Below are 16,852 nucleotides of genomic sequence, written 5' to 3' on the forward strand. Positions count from 1 at the left end.
GCTAGTTCCAGGACAGGCTCCAAAACCACAGAGAAACCCTGTCTCGAAAAACCAAAAAAAAAAAAAAAAAAGTTAAAAAAAAATTAGCAGGACTGGAGAGATGGCTCAGCCGTTAAGAGCACAGGCTGCTCTTCCAGCTCATTACTGTCTGTAACTCCAGTTCCAGGAGATTTGACACCTTCACACCAATGCACATAAAATAAAGTTTAAAAAAGTTATCATGTAGTACAAATGTATGGAGGGCAGAAGACAGCTTATGGCAACTGACTCTCCCTGAGGGATCTGGGCAGTGGACCCCGGTCGTTAGGCTTGGTGACAGGTGCTCTAATTCTGGCCAAACTATCGTTCTGGTGCTGGCTATTTTTTTGTTTTCTTCATTCATACCCAGTGTTGGTTGCATAAGGCTGTTTTCATGAACATGTGTAATGTTGTTTGTGCATATTCTATCCCCATGTTCCTTTACCTGCTTTTTGTCATTTTCTAGTTAGTTCTCTTTGTTCCCAGGGTTTCACTTCTACCTTAATGTCACATATATGCTTAATCTTTAAAGATGTTTTTTGTGGCGTATATATGTGTATTCCACATGTGTGTAGGTGTCCCCAGTGTCCAGAAGGAGGGACTCTGAGCTTGAATTACAGACAACTGTGAGTCATTTGATGTGGGTGCTGGGAATTGAACTCTTGTCCTCTGGGAGCAGCAATTGTTCTTAACCACTGAACCATCTTGACATTTCCATATATACATAATTTTTTGTTTGTTTTGGGGATAAGAGCTTACTGTATAGCTCAGACCGGCCTTGAACTCACTGTCACCCAAACTGCCTATTATGATACCCTGTCTCCTCAGCTAGCTGTTGGAGAACTTCTTAGGTGAAGAGTGACATGATCTACTTTGGATTTACAAGATCTGTTTTCATTGTGGAAAATGTGTGCTTACTTAGCCTTATCTTTGAGAGGCTGGAGTTCATCTGGTGATTAAGACAGGCTACATGTTGGTGTCTGGGATGTTCTTGAATATATTGGAGAAGAGACATTGCTTCCTAGGTTTGAGTCCCATCTGTGTGATCTCACATGATTGTCTCTACTTACAAGGAGTGACGTGTAGGGTGGCTATAGCTGCATAGATGTCCCTATCCCATCATGGTGGGTGACTCCTAAAATCCAGAGCAAGTTCTCTGCCTGGTGACTAACTCTTAAACAAAGGCTGAGATTCTCAACATTTCTGTCTTTTCTTGTGATTGATTTCTTCTCCAGGAGCACAACCACCTTCGAGAGAATCCAGCGGGACTGCTATAGCTCCAGACACCCGGCACCAGCCACCCAGTACAAACTGCTTTGGTGGCAGGTCCCGGTAAGTATTCCTTGTTGGTGAGATGGCCCTGGGAAGGTACTTGAAGTTATGGAAAACACACTGGCAGTGGCAAAGGACCACACCATTAGAAATTTCTTATCATTGATTCAGTCTCTTAAGGAGTTCTTGAGGGAGCAGTGCTCCACATGCTTAGAAAGAGTCTGCAGTACACTGACAAAGACCGGGGCTGGCTGGGTAGGCATTTAGGTAAGAGAGGACCTGTTGAATAGACCCTGACCTTCTCTTATCCATTAGGGCTGTAGCAGTCATGATGCATGGAGAACATGGTTTTTTGGATGTAGAATTTTCTGACTGCATTTCTCTTTTGGGGGGTGGCTGATGGTTCTCATTCCCTGGTTGACTAAACCTTCTATGCTGAGGGTCTGAGCTTATTTACACTTGTTATGCCTATTGTAGATGATGTGATTCTGTTTACTATTTTTCTCTTAGACCTGTATTTGTCCTCTAGACTCATTTCCATGAAAACTAAATTTCTAGGCAAGAGAATACTTTGAAATGTACTGGATAGATGATAGAGGAGGAGGAGGAGGATGTGCTTAGTGTTTATTACATTGTACAAAATCCCCAGGCAGTTTCAGGAAGAGAATCATATGAATATTTGTGACTATTATCTTCTTACAGTGGGCAAATTTCTGTTAGAAATCTTCCTATGCAGATCCCAGCGGGTACAGAATAATGCTTTTGGGAAATAGAGTTGTGTTCTAGTCAGTGTCCACAGCATCTGACAGATTCCCTTGAGGGCAGAGGTCATCTTCTCAATTGCTTTGTTTGTGGCTTTATGAGGTCCAGGTGAGCAGAGCTTGTTGTCAGCAAGGGAGAGTGGATGTTTGGCCATCTGTCCCTGAGACCCTAGTTTCACTAGATGCAGAGATGATGCTTTTCTGTTCTCATTGCTCCTAGTCTGTGTAAGTGTCATCTCATTGGAAGACCAGTCACCTTTTCTGTGACTTGCTGTGCTAGATGGCTTGTGTGATGTAATACATAGTTATGTCTTACAGGATTAGGACCTGTAATATGTTTTGGCAAGTACTGTATCAACAAAAGAATGGTCCAGAACTGGAGGGAACAGGATCTCTTCAGTGGTGACTAGATTGAGCAGGGACACCTCAGCATTTCTTCTCCCTTCCACAGCTGGTTTCTTTACTGTGGTGTAGGATATCCTTCTGTATTTGTGTTGCTTTCATTGGTTGAATAAAGAAACTGCCTTGGCCTTTTGATAGGGAAGAGCTTAGGTAGGCGTGGAAAAGAGAACTGAATTCTGGGAGGAAGAAGGCAGTGTGGCAGATGCCATGGTTCTCCTGTCTGAGACGGATGCTGTTTAGCTGTTTAGATTTATGCTGGTAAGCCACAGTCAAGTGGCAATACACATTAATGGAGATGGGTTAAATCAAGATGTGAGAGTTAGCCAATAAGAGGCTAGAGATAACGGGCCAGATGGTAATTTAATTACTACAATTTCTGTGTGGTTATTTCAGGGGTTAAGCTAGCCAGATGGTGGAACGCAGCCCACTCCTTCTGCAACACTGTAGTGCTTGGTAACTACTTCCTTGTTTTTTGTTTGTTTGTTTGTTTTTTTTAAGATAGACGTGGAAACTTCGGGTCAGACACATTGACACCACTTAATTTGAGGCTTAAAGGATGAGTCAATCAAGCATGTGGACCTGAGTTCACCCCCAGCACCCTCCTAAAAATTCTGAGCCTGGCATTAGTTCTAATCCTAGTAGTGATGGCAGTAGTGGAGGGCAAACCGCAGCAGGAGGTCTCAGGCTTGCTGACCAGCCAGCCTTGCCCACCTGCGGAGCATCAGGCCAGTGGAAGACCCTGTTTTTTGTTTTTTGGGTTTTTTTTTTTTTTTTTTTTTTTTTTTTTTTGGATTTTTCAAGACAGGGTTTCTCCGTAGCTTTTTGGTTCCTGTCCTGGAACTAGCTCTTGTAGACCAGGCTGGCCTCGAACTCACAGAGATCTGCCTGCCTCTGCCTCCCGAGTGCTGGGATTAAAGGCGTGCGCCACCAACACCCTGCCGAAGACCCTGTTTTAAAGGAGGTAGAAAGCTTTCCAGGAGAAGACATGGGAAGTTACTCTCTGGCCTTCACACATATGTACCTGCATGTGTACACCTGCACTCGTGAACATGTATACATTTAAAAAAAAGAGAAAAGGTACTTTATTAGATTCTATTTTTTTCTTTTCCCTCTCTCCTTTCCTTCCTTCCTTTGAGACAGGAACTCATATATCACAGGCTGGTCTTGAACTCCTGCTCCTCCTCCAAAGTGCTGAAATTATACATACGTTCATCACATTTAGATTAACAATACCTTTCTGTTTGTTTGTTTGTTTATTTGGCTTTGGTTTTTCAAGACTGGGTGGTTTCTCAGTAGCTTTGGAGCCTATCCTGGAACTAGCTCTGTAGACCAGGCTGACCTCGAACTCAGAGATCCTCCAGCCTCTGCTTCTTGAGTGTTGGGATTAAAGTTTAAAAAAAAAAATGACATCTGTTTATTTGCTTATTTATTGTGTGTGTGGTGTGTGGTGGTGAGAGGATAGTTTGCTGGAGTCACTTGTCCCTCACCGTATGGGTTCTGGGGATCCGACTCACCTTATCAGGCTTGGTAACAAGTGCCTGAACTTGCTGAGCCATCCACCAACCTTGACAAATACCTTTGTAATGGATACATTATTCATAGGTAAAAGTATAAAAAAAAAGATGAGACTGAGGCAGGAGGATTACTGTCGCCAGAAATTTGATGACAGCCTGAGCAATATAGGGAGATTATGCTTCAATAAAAACAAGACAAGTAAATTAAAATTGATAGGAAAAATAATCTTGAATACAAGAAAATGGTTGATTTTGGCCAGAGGACACAGGAATAATAAGCAAAGGCTGCAAAGAAAGTATGCCTAAGGTCATGCTGTTTCTTAGCTTGTGTGGTAATTCCTAAATCTTCTTCTTTTTCTTAAGAACTGACTATATGTTTAACATTTTCCTATGTTTATGGGTTTCACAATACAATAGCTAAATAAAAAGTGCCATTTGCCACCCTAAGGAAACGGAGCAGCAGGGATACGGGGTTGAATTATTTTATGTTTTCGAAGACAGACTTCAGATTCCAAAGGTTCTGTAATAATTACTTACATATGTTCTGCCTGATTTATGTGTGTCACAGGGTAGCCGGTGATTCTAAGGGGATGCTCCACTCTGGCCTCTTAAGACACCCTGCAGCGTTTTTTTTTTGTTGTTGTTGTTTTGTTTTGTTTTTTTTTCCTTCCAAGACAGAGTTTCTTTAAGCAGTCTTGACTGTCCTGGAACTTACTCTATAGACCAGGCTGCCTCTGCCTCCTGAGTGCTGGGATTAAAGGTGTGTACTACCACACCTTGTACACAGCCTTAGCTCTCCTGAAACTCACTCTGTAGACCAGGCTGGCCTCGAATTTAGAGAGGCCTGCCTCTGCCTTCTGCTGGGACAAAAAGCCAGCACCACCCAGTCTTACAAACTCAGGCCTGAGAGTTCAGTGTGAGGCTCGGAGTCCAGGTGAGAGCATGCTCACTCCAGGTAACTTCAGAACATCCTTCATCTCGGTGGTCTGAGAGGGCTGGTCACAGGCTAGTCCATATTTGGTTAGGGAAGAAATGGGTATGGATTGTCCCCAGACTGTTTCCATTGATGTGCATTGTATACCGTGCAGCATCCCATGTCCTTGGAGGGCCTGGTGTGTGGTGGAGGCCTGAGGGAAGCGAGTGCTTGTTGGCACAGAGACCGTGTAAGGATCCCTCATGTTTTGTTTGTTGCTGGAGTGAGGCTGGCTTTGGACACTTGTCCCATGTCTCTGGTGCTGTGGACCATCATTCAGGGTCCCGTGCAGGGTGTTTAGTGCTGAGAGAGTTTCATGGAGCAGGCAGATGCATGCGAGAGAGAGAACCAGTATGGCAGGGGCAAGGCTGAGCAGTGTGGGCTGTGGGTTTGTCCAGACATTCAGTACATGCCCCTGATCCTAGGAGTTAGGGAGACCCAGGGGAATGTTTATGGAGGGTAGAGGAATCCAATAGAAGGGGCTGTACTGGGACTGGTAGCCTTTCCTGTAGATTAGAAATGGTTGTGAAATTTCAGGCTGAAGTTGGAAAGCCAAGAGTGTCTGGATTTCCTTTGTGGTTTGCTGTTTCTTGGTCACCTGTGATCTTCTTTTTTCTTTTTCTCTCTGTGTGTGAGGTGAGTGATGGCGGAGGAAATCTAGCCAGTGATACTGTCCATGTGGTGCACTCTCCCTTCCCTGCCCAGCCTCCCTGCCCAGCCTCGTTAGGCCATCTAATGTGAGTGCTGGCTTTGTTGGAATCGCTATGAAGCTTCCACAGATGAGAAAATGAAACTTAAAAGAAATGTGCTTTTATTTCCTTTTAGCTTCATAAAGTTGTTGTTTTCCCCTCCAGCGTTAGGGATTGAATTAAATGTTCTATGTATTCCAAGCAGGTGCTCTGCTATTGATCTATATGTACTCCCACCATCTTTTTTCATTTCATTTTATTTTTTGAGATAGAGTCTCACTAAGTTGTCTAGGTTGACCTTCAACTCACTCTTGTAGCTGGGACTAGACTCAGCCTCCCAAATAATTGGGATTGTAGACCTGTGTCATCAAGCCTGGTGGAGCTTTTCATTACTAGGTCTTTACAAGGCATCTTGGTTAAGAAGCTGGATATGTGGGCTCAGTTTGTTGTCCTTTATTATATGTATGTTTGTTGGCTTTGAAAGTAGTGAATGTGAATGTTTTCTGATACTGGGAGCTGAACCCAGAGCTTTGAGCATGTCAGGCACGCATGCTAGCATCAAACTATACTCACACGTGTGTGTGAGGGATGGAGATCTGAAGGCCTTGACTTTCCCTAGGTCCTTCCAACTCATGTTAGTTCAAATCTGCTTTTGGCTATGTTCCTCCCCAGTGACGTTCTTACTGGGACCATTTTAGGACCTCCTTGTAATGGTTTTCTGTCTCCCTCTGTGACACTTCTTTTTTTTTTCTGCTATGACGAAAGCATCTTAGATTTATTAGCTCCCTTGCCTTGGCATTAATAACACCCCACCCCCAAACATTGAAAAGAACTGTATTCTGGGAAGCCTGCACAGCCCAAAGTCTCCTGTGAGCTCTGAATAGCTCATGGGCTGTGTCTGCAGACAGCGGATCCCAGAAAAGAAAGACAAATAAACTTAGGCGGGTGTGAGTCTGCTGGGAAGCCCTGGGACGGCCAGGGGAGAATGGGGAAGCAAAGCTGACAGGGAGAGAGGGACTCTGGGACCTGAGCCTTCGGGCTCTGAGCCACTCATTCAGTCATTACTGGCTACTGCCACCCCTTCTTCCACAGCGCTGATCAAAGCTGACTTGGAGATGTTACGCTGTTGGCCTGAATGGAGTTTAGCACCTTTCTACTCCCTTAAAATATTCCTGTAATCTCATTAGAGCTACTGGGAAGGAGAAAGGAATACATGTAAACCCATTTCATCATTCAATGGCAGCAGGCACAGTCCATGATTCCAGGGAACCTACAGGCTGTCTCCCGAGCAGGTGAGACTATGGGCAGCATAGTCTGGAGCATTTTTAAAAAGTAATTATGGAGATTAGTACCATCTAAATATGCATATTGATGTACTTATTATCTACTAATAAAAGTGACATTATTGTACATTTACTTTTTTGTGTCTGTTTATTTCATAGCTAGCTGTTTGGCATTTTCACTGTAGGAAAGGAGCCAAGGAATAGGTGGTGCATTCCTATTCAGAAAGCTGAGTAGATATAAGAGTAAGGAAGCCTGCTATCTGCAGTGAACACACTGAAAGCCAGGCTCACGGTAGTCATGGCAACGAAAAGGTGGAAAGACACAGCGTTTGATAGTAAGGACTCTGGAGCAGGAGGACACTAGGTACCCACAGTGTGTACACGCTCAAGTGCTAGTGTGTACACACCCAAGTGCTAGAGCATACACACCAACACACCCATGGTGCTGGTGTGTACACAGGCAAGAGTGAGGCATTTAAAGATACTTTGAAGGAGTTTGCTGACCCAATGAAATGGCGGTCAGGGTGACCCTACAAGTAGAGTCTTCTGCGTGGACAAAGGCAGGGAAAATAAGAGAGCTTGGCTTACTGGGGGACAGGAATCCTTTGGTCATGCTGACATGTCCCCTAATGGGGATGATCGCTTTAGCAGCCTGAGTCCAGCTGCCACCTGCTTTTGTCTGTTTTGTTTCTGTGAAAGCCTAAAATAGCAGCAGCACGGCAGTTTTCTTGTGCTTCCCTAGCCCATAATCAGCCTTGGTTAGAGAGGAGCCTAGGTGACACATTGTCTCTCAGAGCCATTGTTTATACTAGGGCTCTGGCTTGGTGGTGTTCATTCTGTGGGCTTTGACAAATTCATGGTGTATAGCCCCTGTTACAGGCTCGTGCAGAGTAGCCTCTGCACTCCCTGACCCTGGCACTGTTCTTCTACGTGTCTTCAGGTTGTTTTCCTTTTCTAGAATTATGTTCACTGTGGAGCTTTTTCATATTAATTTCATTGACATAGAATACAGTTAAATTCTGTTGAATATTGAATAGTATTCCATTGTTGTTTGGATTCAACACGTTGTATTTATCTACAGGCTAACTGAAGTATGCTTTAGTTAATCCTAAATTTTGCTAACTATGAACAAAGCTGTAGTTAATCGGCTTCTCAATGACGCAGCCTATATTTTACCAGAACTTCCCCAGAAGGGAGGCTGGGAGTCTTCCAGTCCCTGGGGAGGGAGCTACAAGGAAATGTCTGGCATAGGACATGTAAGACTCAAATCAAAAGCCATTGAAATGATTTCCCTTCCTTGTAGAAATTTACATTTTACCTTTTTGTTTGTTTTGTGATTTAGGATTTTGTTTTGTTGTTTTTGTTTCTCTATGTAGCTCTGGCTGTCTTGGAACTTGCTCTGTAGACAAGGGTGGCTTTAAACTCAAGATCCACCTGCCTCTGCCTCCTGAGTGCTGGGATTAAAGATGCAAGCTACCATTGCCTTGCTGACTCTTAAGACTTTAAGTCTCCACAGTCTAGACATGCAAGCCTCCATATGAAGACATGCAACTCTGACTGAAAAAGAAACTTAGACCATTTGGACACCACCATTTCAACTGCTTCTTGTCTGGAGTCTGTGTGGGCCTCAGTTCTCATTTATCTCTGGCACATACCTGCCACAGCCACAACTCCTAGCCCCAAGAAGCAAGAGAATTTTTTATTTTTAAAGAATTAAATGAGGAGCCAGCCAGTGGTGGAGCGCGCCTTTAATCCCAGCACTCAGGAGGCAGAGGCAGGCTGATCTCTGTGAGTTCAAGGCCAGCCTGGTCTATAAGAGCTAGTTCTAGGACAGGCTCCAAAGCTACAGAGAAACTCTGTCTTGAAACCAAAAAGAATTAAATGAGGACTGGGCCTGAGCAGTGGAAGTTTAGAGATGACAGAAAAGATACTTCAAGCTACGTAGGAGGTATAGTCATGGAGGAGATTGGAAGACGAAGAGGAATAGAGAGGACTCTTAGGCTCTTGAATTGTGGTGTCATCCACGGAGAAAAGGAACTTCAGAGAGAGGGGTGTGTGCCACATCTCCTGCAGTGTTGGCTTTGGTGCTGGGCAGGCTCCCTGAACAGTAGTGCTACGTGACTTTGGGAAACATCATCTTTCTGAAAGGAGGAAGAGGAACAGAAGCCAAACTTTAGAGACACAAACTCAAACACTATTCTTTTTTCTTTTTTTTTATATAATTTTTATTTGTTTTTTTATTTTGTGAGCTTTGATGTTTTGCTTGCATATATGTCTGTGTGAGGGTGTTAGATTCTCTGGAACTGAAGTTATAGACAGTTGTGAGCTGCCATGTGGGTGCTGGGAATTGAAACTGGGTCTTTTGGAAGAGCAGCCAGTGCTCTTAACTGCTGAGCCACCTTTCTAGCCCCAAACACTGTATTCTTGGGCATGGACAATATAAAGGTGACCACAATTTAGAATGCAGGACTGATATTCTAGAACTTCTCAGATCTAGAATTTGTGATTAAAAGGGGAGGTCTATAGAGAAGCCAGTGAAAAGAGCACAGGTCTCGGAGGAAGGGCTCTTTAGTCCAAACTTGGGCAGCTTGGCACGTGTGGAAAGATGAGAGCAGAACTGACAGCAAATGCCCTGGGCAGACGAGCACGGGAAGAAGAGCACCCGTTCAGGCAGCTGTGTCGGTAGCTGTGCTGTGCTGTGCTGTGGTGAGGTCAGACTTGTCCTCCGGTGCTCTGTTGGCTGCATTGCTCCCTGCGAAGCATGAATGGGTAATGGAGGTGGTAATTTGGGGTTTGGCTTAGTGACTGTCTTTGTGATGACCAACTTACTAGCCTACATAGAGTGACTCCTTTCAAATGCTAAAGCAGTTCTATATTTGGGACTTTCTCCATTTTGTAGTAGATAAAGAGAGCTATTGAACTAAACCCTAGAATTTGTACTGCTTTACAGTTTCATGAAGTCATGCACCCTTATTAGAAATTTAGCAGAGATACTGGTTTCGGTATTCCTGTGCCTCCCATCTTTACTTTCTATTTATTTACTAATTTGCCTCACTCTGGCATCTGCCTCCAGCATCCTGTCGATGCTACACCTGCCTTGTAATACCGTGACTTCGTCCTTTCCGTACACATACCATGCCTCAGATTCTCAGATTCTAAGGGAATCTCGGAGCATTTTTTTCTTTTCTTCTAATTTCATTGAACTTTATTATTTTAAATACTGTGGTAGCATATGCCTACAACTGCAGTGCCTGGGAGGGCAAGGCCTTTGTGAGTACCTAGCAAGACCTTGTCATCTTGTCTCTCCTCAAAAGTTCAAGTGGAGGACAGATTTAAAATAGGCCGTTGAAGAGAGGCATCGTGGGAAGGTGACCTTTGAGTTCAGATCTGAGGAGGCTTAGGGCTTAGGGACTGAACATTGAAGTGTGAGCTGGGGAGGGTGTGGGAGTTGTGTGTCTGTCTTTTGGTGGGTAGGTGTGTGCCTGTGGGGATGAAGCCCAGGCCCTCTGACTTGCTGGGCAAGCTCTACCACTGAGCTCCATCCCCAGCCGCTTCTTTCTCTTTAATACTTTCTCTCCTAAAAGTTATTTGGCTTGAGCAGTAGGTTCACAACTGTCTGCCCCTCCAGTTCCAGGGAATGTGATGCTCTCTTCTGGCCGATACACAGACACACTTGTAGCACCAACAGCCATATACATATTTAAAGATGATGACACCTTGGGAGAAACTCATTTAAAAATAGTATGTTAAACATAACAAGCCAAACACAAACTGTTTCATTTTTTATGATTTCACTTGCATAACACTTGAGAAAAGGCCACATGACGGAGATAAATCTAGTCAGCCGTGGCTAGGGACCCAGGGGAAAGAAATTTGGGGGCAGTGGAAATGTTCCATGTCTGGATTGCGGTGGTGGTCAGGTCACATTAGTTACCACTCATCAAATGATGCCTGTAAAAAGGATAAATTATATTGTATATAAATTGTTCCTTAATTTGAAATGTCTTCTAAAATTATGTTTTTATTTATGGTATGTGTGTGCCTGCATGAGCTCATATGTACCACAAGGGTGCAGATGCCTGTGGAACCCAGAGCTTTGGCTCTCCTGCTACTGGGTTTAGAGGTAGTGTACGCTACCTGATGTGTGTGCTGGGAACTGAACCAAGATCTGCAGTGCTCTTAACTGCTGAGCCGTTTCTTCTCTTCCTAATCTAGTTTAATGTTAGTGAAGCTGTCTACCTCCAGCTGCTTTTTGATCCACTTGGCATTGTTTTATTTTATTTTTTAAAAAGCTGGGTTTGTTGTTGTTCTTGTTTTTTAAACATTTATTTATTGTGTGTGTCACATGCTTGGTTTCTTGTTCCACCATGTAGGGTCCAGGGATCAAACTGAGGCCCTTGGATAAGACAGCAAGCCTCTTGACTTCCAGAGCTATCTCACAGACCCGACTTGACCTTTATGCCCCCATCCAGTTAAGGTCAACCTTTTCAAAGGGTCCGCTGGCTTTAAAACAAGAAATCGATGTGACCGTTTGTAGCTTTGTAGACCATGGACTGTTTATACTTCATATGATCCTTGATATTTTTGGACTTGTTTCCATCCTTGTGCCTCATAATTTCTGTCTGTCTGCCTGTTACTTTCCCTGAATGTTCAGCCCAAGGTGAGTGCAGGAGTGTGAGGGAGGGCCCCAGTAATCCTAGCCATTAGGGGGTCCAAACAGGAGGATTGTGGACTCGAAGCCAGTCTGGCTCTTGTAGTGAGAACCTATTTCAAAAAGAAAAGAGAACTTTCTTAAAAGAAGCCTCCCAAATAAACAAACAAAAAAGAATCTCAGTGAGTCGAAGATGTTTCTGGCTCACTCATCGCTTGATAACTAGATATCACAGAATTGCCCTGTATACACTCCCTGTGTGCGTATTTTCTGTTTGGCTTTTTGAAGACTTGTAGCATTTCTGTGCATTGGATATACTTTGTGTGCTTGCAAATGGCCTTTGAAGGAGACATATTTTAATAACAAAGGGAAAAAGAAAAATCAGTGAAGATCCAAAGTAGGATGTGGTACTAATACTTGTTATTATTATTATTTTGTTTCTCTTTTAAAATGGTTTTCCATCCATGTGTATGTGTATAGTATGTGTATATGTATATATGTGTGTGTTCATGTGTATAAATGTGTGTGTCTGTATGTGTGTACATGGTGTGAGTATGGAGGTCAGACAACTTGCCGGAGTCAGTTCTCTCCTTCCAACAACATGGGTTCCAGAGATTGAGCTCAGGCCCTTGGGCATGGCAGCAGATGCCTGTACATTTCACTGGCCCATTAAAGGTCTTTGCCATTTTTGTCTTTAAAACTTCTGTTTGTGTGCTGAACTCAGACTGCGCCCTTGGTGGAGTGTGCCTAAGCACACTTCCACTGCCTTAGTCCCAGCCCTCCCCCCGCAAGTTTTATTTTCAATTAAATCATAATAGTTTCCTTTATTCTTAGAGAACTGAACTAGAGAGTCAAAGGAATTCCTTCTTCTTCCGTAGTCTGTTGGTTTTCTTACAGGAGGAGATATGCCGAGAGAGTGAACTGAGACTCTAGACTGAGCGCCACATCAGGGTAGTGCACACCTCATTCGTCTCTGTCCCTCTGGAGCCTGGGGTAGTGCCTTGCTGCACGTAGCAGCAGCTCACTCAGTGTTTGCTCAACTCAAAGAGCCTTTGTGTTTCTGGGCTTCGTTTGCCAGGACTTCAGGGTGGGTCTTGCCTACTGGTTTACATTCCTGTGCCCCCAGCTCTGAGGTGTGAGGGCATGGTTCAGGAGCATGGGTGGAGGGGAGCTGGTCCTTTCCCAGTCTGACTCCTTTTCACGCATGTGGGGATCTCCCAGCCCACCCTCTCCTGTTTCATCTGCTGCCTTTCTCCTGTGCTTGATCTTTCCATATTGAACTGTTCTCATGGACTATTCTTTTCAGAACCCCACAACTTTTTTGTTTGGTTTTTTGAGACAGGGTTTCTCTGTGGTTTTGGAGCCTGTCTCCCTGGAACTAGCTCTTGTAGACCAGGCTGGTCTTGAACTCACAGAGATCTGCCTGCCTCTGCCTCCTGAGTGCTGGGATTAAAGGCGTGCGCCACCACCGCCTGGCGAGAACCCCACAACTTTTAAGACTGATCCTAGACTCAGAGATGAGTGGCCATGAGCCAAGGCTGGTTTCAGGAAAGAATGTGTAAAGAACAGCCAAATCTCATATGTAGTTGTCCAAATTCTCGAGTGCCTTTTGGACCTTGAAAGCCTGTGCCCCACAAAGGATGCAGTTCCTGCCCTGCTGTCCCGTGGTGATGGGCAGGGGATTCCAGAGAGATGCCCTAAAGGAAGAGGGTGAGATGGGACACTGTGCAAGGATTGTGCTGATGTTACTACCCAGCTGTATGTCTGAGAAGTGGTACCTTTGCAGTCTCCCACTTGGCTCCTGTCCTTATGCCAGGAATGACATGTCAGCTCTCAGGATCTCTGACTCTCTGATTTTCTCTTCTGCCACTTGCTAGAGAAAGCACTTTGCTTGGAGATGGAGGCTTTGAGTTTCTTCTTTTTATAAGAGAAAAGGTTGCTCAATATTGAGTCCAAAAGCTAAGGTGGAATGGCTCTACATCATGTTTGTATAAAAAACAAGAAACAATTACTACTTGTGAGACAAAGACAGATAACTTACACAAACTATTAGCACTATGAATATCAAAGTTAGTCAGAGAGCTGGGTAGCATGCTACCTCCTTATCTATGCTGGCTGATTTCATGTCAACTGAGTGCTTGCTGTGAGCCTCTTCAGGAAAATGACACCGTGAAGGGGCTCCGCCTTGACACAGATCAGTTGCTGTTTCTTCTGTTCTGACACAACCCACTTCAGACTGCCTGCCTCCCGACCTGTGCTTCGAAACCTCTTATCTAGTCTCCCTACGGAGCTTTCCATTGTGCCCTTAGCATCTCTCAGCCTTCAGTGGATCTCTCTTGAACCCTGTAGTCTCCTTCACGAGGCCTTTCCTAATCATATGTAGCTAACACACACACATACACACACAGAGAGAGAGAGAGAGAGAGAGAGAGAGAGAGAGAGAGAGAGAGAGAGAGAGCGCTGTGAAAACGTGATATGTGATTGGAGAGTTAATATTTATAATTAAGATTGGCGGCTGGAAAGATGGCTCGGTGGTTAAGAGCATTGCCTGCTCTTCCAAAGGTCCTGAGTTCAATTCCCAGCAGCCACATGGTGGCTCACAACCATCTGTAATGAGATCTGGTGCCCTCTTCTGGTCTGCAGGCATAAGTGCGGGCAGAATACTGTAATACATAGTAAATAAACAAATCTTAAAAAAAAAGATTGGAATAAAATTGCTTGCAGTCGTGAATGGCTACAGTATCAAGTGAAATCAAGAATTGGTGAAATCCAGTTGGCAGAACTGACATGGCTGGCACTGTGGAAAGATGTGAACCTGTCTCTGCTTCTGGTGTAGTTCACTTACAGTGGGTGATGCTACACTCGTGGGTTTTAGGCATCAGGGTAAGGGATCTTTGAGAGGAGAGCAGAGGTCGTTTTAGAAATTGGGCCTCCCATAGTAAGTTTCTCGGTTCTTGTTTTTTGATCATGTGCTAGTCTTTGCTTGAAAATGACTGTTAGAAAAAACTGCCACACCACACCAGGGTATGGAGTTGATGTGGGCACAGTAGGAGTCAGATGAGGTAAGTTATGATACTAAACCATTTCACATACTGTTTAGGGAGACCTTTGTGGCAATGTGACATTTTAGGCCTTAGGTATAAAAGCTTCCCCCTCCCCATGTGCACTGGAGTTTTACTAGCATCTGACCCCTGGTCTCAGTGATCTTCACACCTCAATCTGCCTTATGGGTAAATTTCAATATTCGCTAATGTCTACAAGTATGCAGTTACAGGCCTGAGAATGTTTCTGGACCAGTCCCCTACTGTTCTCATTCATTCAGCTATTCTTACACGCCTCCTACGAAGTCAGATTAGATGCTTGGGTATGCAGTGCCAACAAAACAGATATGGACCTTTCATGGACCTTATTGAAGACAGATGTTAAATTTAACAGTCAAGAAAACAAATACAAGCTTGAACATCAGAGTACCACAGTGGTGAGAACAGGATGTGATGAGGGTATAGGCGGGCATAGCAGCAGCTGGAGGAATGTCCTCTGAACATTTCCTTCCCTCTCTCCCTCCTGCTACACATCTACCTTGATGACTTGTTGTGTCAGAACATTTAGAAAGAACACAGTGTCCCCAGGTTTCCTGATCCTCCGTAGACTCTAGGATCTATGGACACTCAAATCACACAGGTAAAGTGGTGTAGCATTTGCTATGTAACCTACCTAAGTCTTCCCCTCTACCTTCTACACATACCCATTAAAGACCATGTACATGATTTAGGGAATAATGCCAGAAAATAAAGTCTATCTGCATTTCAGTACAGCTGCCACTCCCATACCCCCAGTTCTTTTTGATCCTCAGTTTGTTGAATCTGTGGAGATAGAACCCCTTGGATAGAGCGCAATACTAGGGCCTGGTCAGTGGTCAGTTCAGGATTAGAGCTGTCAGCCTGGAAGGCAGTAGGAGGCCGGGTTGAGATACACCCACTTCAGTAGGAAGAATGGGGGATTGGATAGACACATTGGTGTTCCTTCCTACCCTCCTTGCAGGCCAGCCCCCTGCAGTTTCCTCTTCTGTGTTAGTGGAGGTTGATGGCGCACAGAACTGTTCCTGTAGGAGTATCCCATGCCCTTGCAGTACAGGTTCTACAGGCTCAACAGTCTGCTGTGCCTGTCCCGGGAGTCCTGCTGTGTCTTCCACTGCTGTGCTGAGTCGGTTACATACTTCCTCACTAAACTTGATCTGCCTCGCAAGTTTGACAGTGTTAGAGTTTGCTGATCATTAATGTGGGACAATTAATTCTCTCCTAGGATGAACTTTGTCCAAGAAAGTAGCACTCTTTGAGAGGATTGCGTCCCCTCCAGTTGAGCGGAAGTCAGGCATTTGTCTCACTGTAGTTGAGAATGAACTTGGCCGTGCTGTGCTCTCTACCTTCCCAGTCATCTCTGAGGCTGGCAGCTTAGAATGGGGTGTAGAATGGAGCCATAAATTACCCTGGGAATGACTCAGATGGGCTCATTTTAGCTGTGATTGTGCCGTTCTCCGGTCACCTCTCCCTTCACCTCCATTTCCTTCTTCTTTTTCTAAATCTGTGCTTGGGTGAGGAGCTTTGAGAAGAATATGAGTAGGCCTGCCTTTTAGTGTGGCGGGGATGCTTGTTTCCCCATCACCGATTGCCTCCCTCCCTGCTCCATCCCTCCCTCCGTCCCTCCCTTCTTTCTGTTTCTTCTCTACTTCTATTTTAAGTGCCCATTTCTTGCTGATTCTGTCTTACTGGAAACTGGGCCAGCTCCATTTAATTTTTTTTTCCCATGCTGCTATTAAAAGACAATGGCCAGCTAAGAGTCTGAGGTGAGGACAGTATGGTGAGCAGGTACCCTTTTGATTCTAGTGCTCTCAGACAAGTATTGATTCTGATCACACAGATTTGACACATTTATTAGGACGTTTTAGTGTTTGTGCGTGTTCTGTTAAGTTGGAGGAGAGCCATCAGTTGTTAGCTCCTTAAACTTCTCTTTCCTGCACCAATGGGCAGACCTGAGGTCAATGAACTTTGGGTCTCTTCCTAAGATGAGCTGTGTGCTTGGCGTCTGCAGTTCAGCCGACACTGGGCTTTCAGGAGTCTCCACACCGACTAACACAGGGATGTTTGTTGGTCTTGGGCTTTGCCTAAGTCACAATCCTATCAAGGCTGTCTATATAAATGTGTGGTATTCTCTCACTGCAAGTTACCAGCCCTCTAAGATGTGTGCATACTTTTATTTCTTCTCAGTAAGCGAGGTAGTTCTGCAGTGGCT

General features: G+C 44.5%; 1 protein-coding gene across 4 annotated transcripts in view; it reads left to right on the plus strand.

The window, feature by feature from the left end:
- Wwp2 (WW domain containing E3 ubiquitin protein ligase 2) overlaps positions 1 to 16,852 on the plus strand; it is a 118,305-nt gene that overhangs the window by 43,025 nt on the left and 58,428 nt on the right. For all 4 annotated transcript variants that reach the window (XM_041650062.1, XM_041650064.1, XM_041650063.1 and 1 more), the window contains one exon: positions 1,254 to 1,350. In XM_041650062.1, the coding sequence (XP_041505996.1) occupies positions 1,254 to 1,350 (97 nt within the window). The remainder of the gene's footprint in view (positions 1 to 1,253; positions 1,351 to 16,852) is intronic.

Source organism: Microtus oregoni, unplaced genomic scaffold (assembly GCF_018167655.1).
Source record: "Microtus oregoni isolate MIOR12 unplaced genomic scaffold, Mior012 000004F_ref0000308, whole genome shotgun sequence".
NCBI lineage: Eukaryota > Metazoa > Chordata > Mammalia > Rodentia > Cricetidae > Microtus > Microtus oregoni.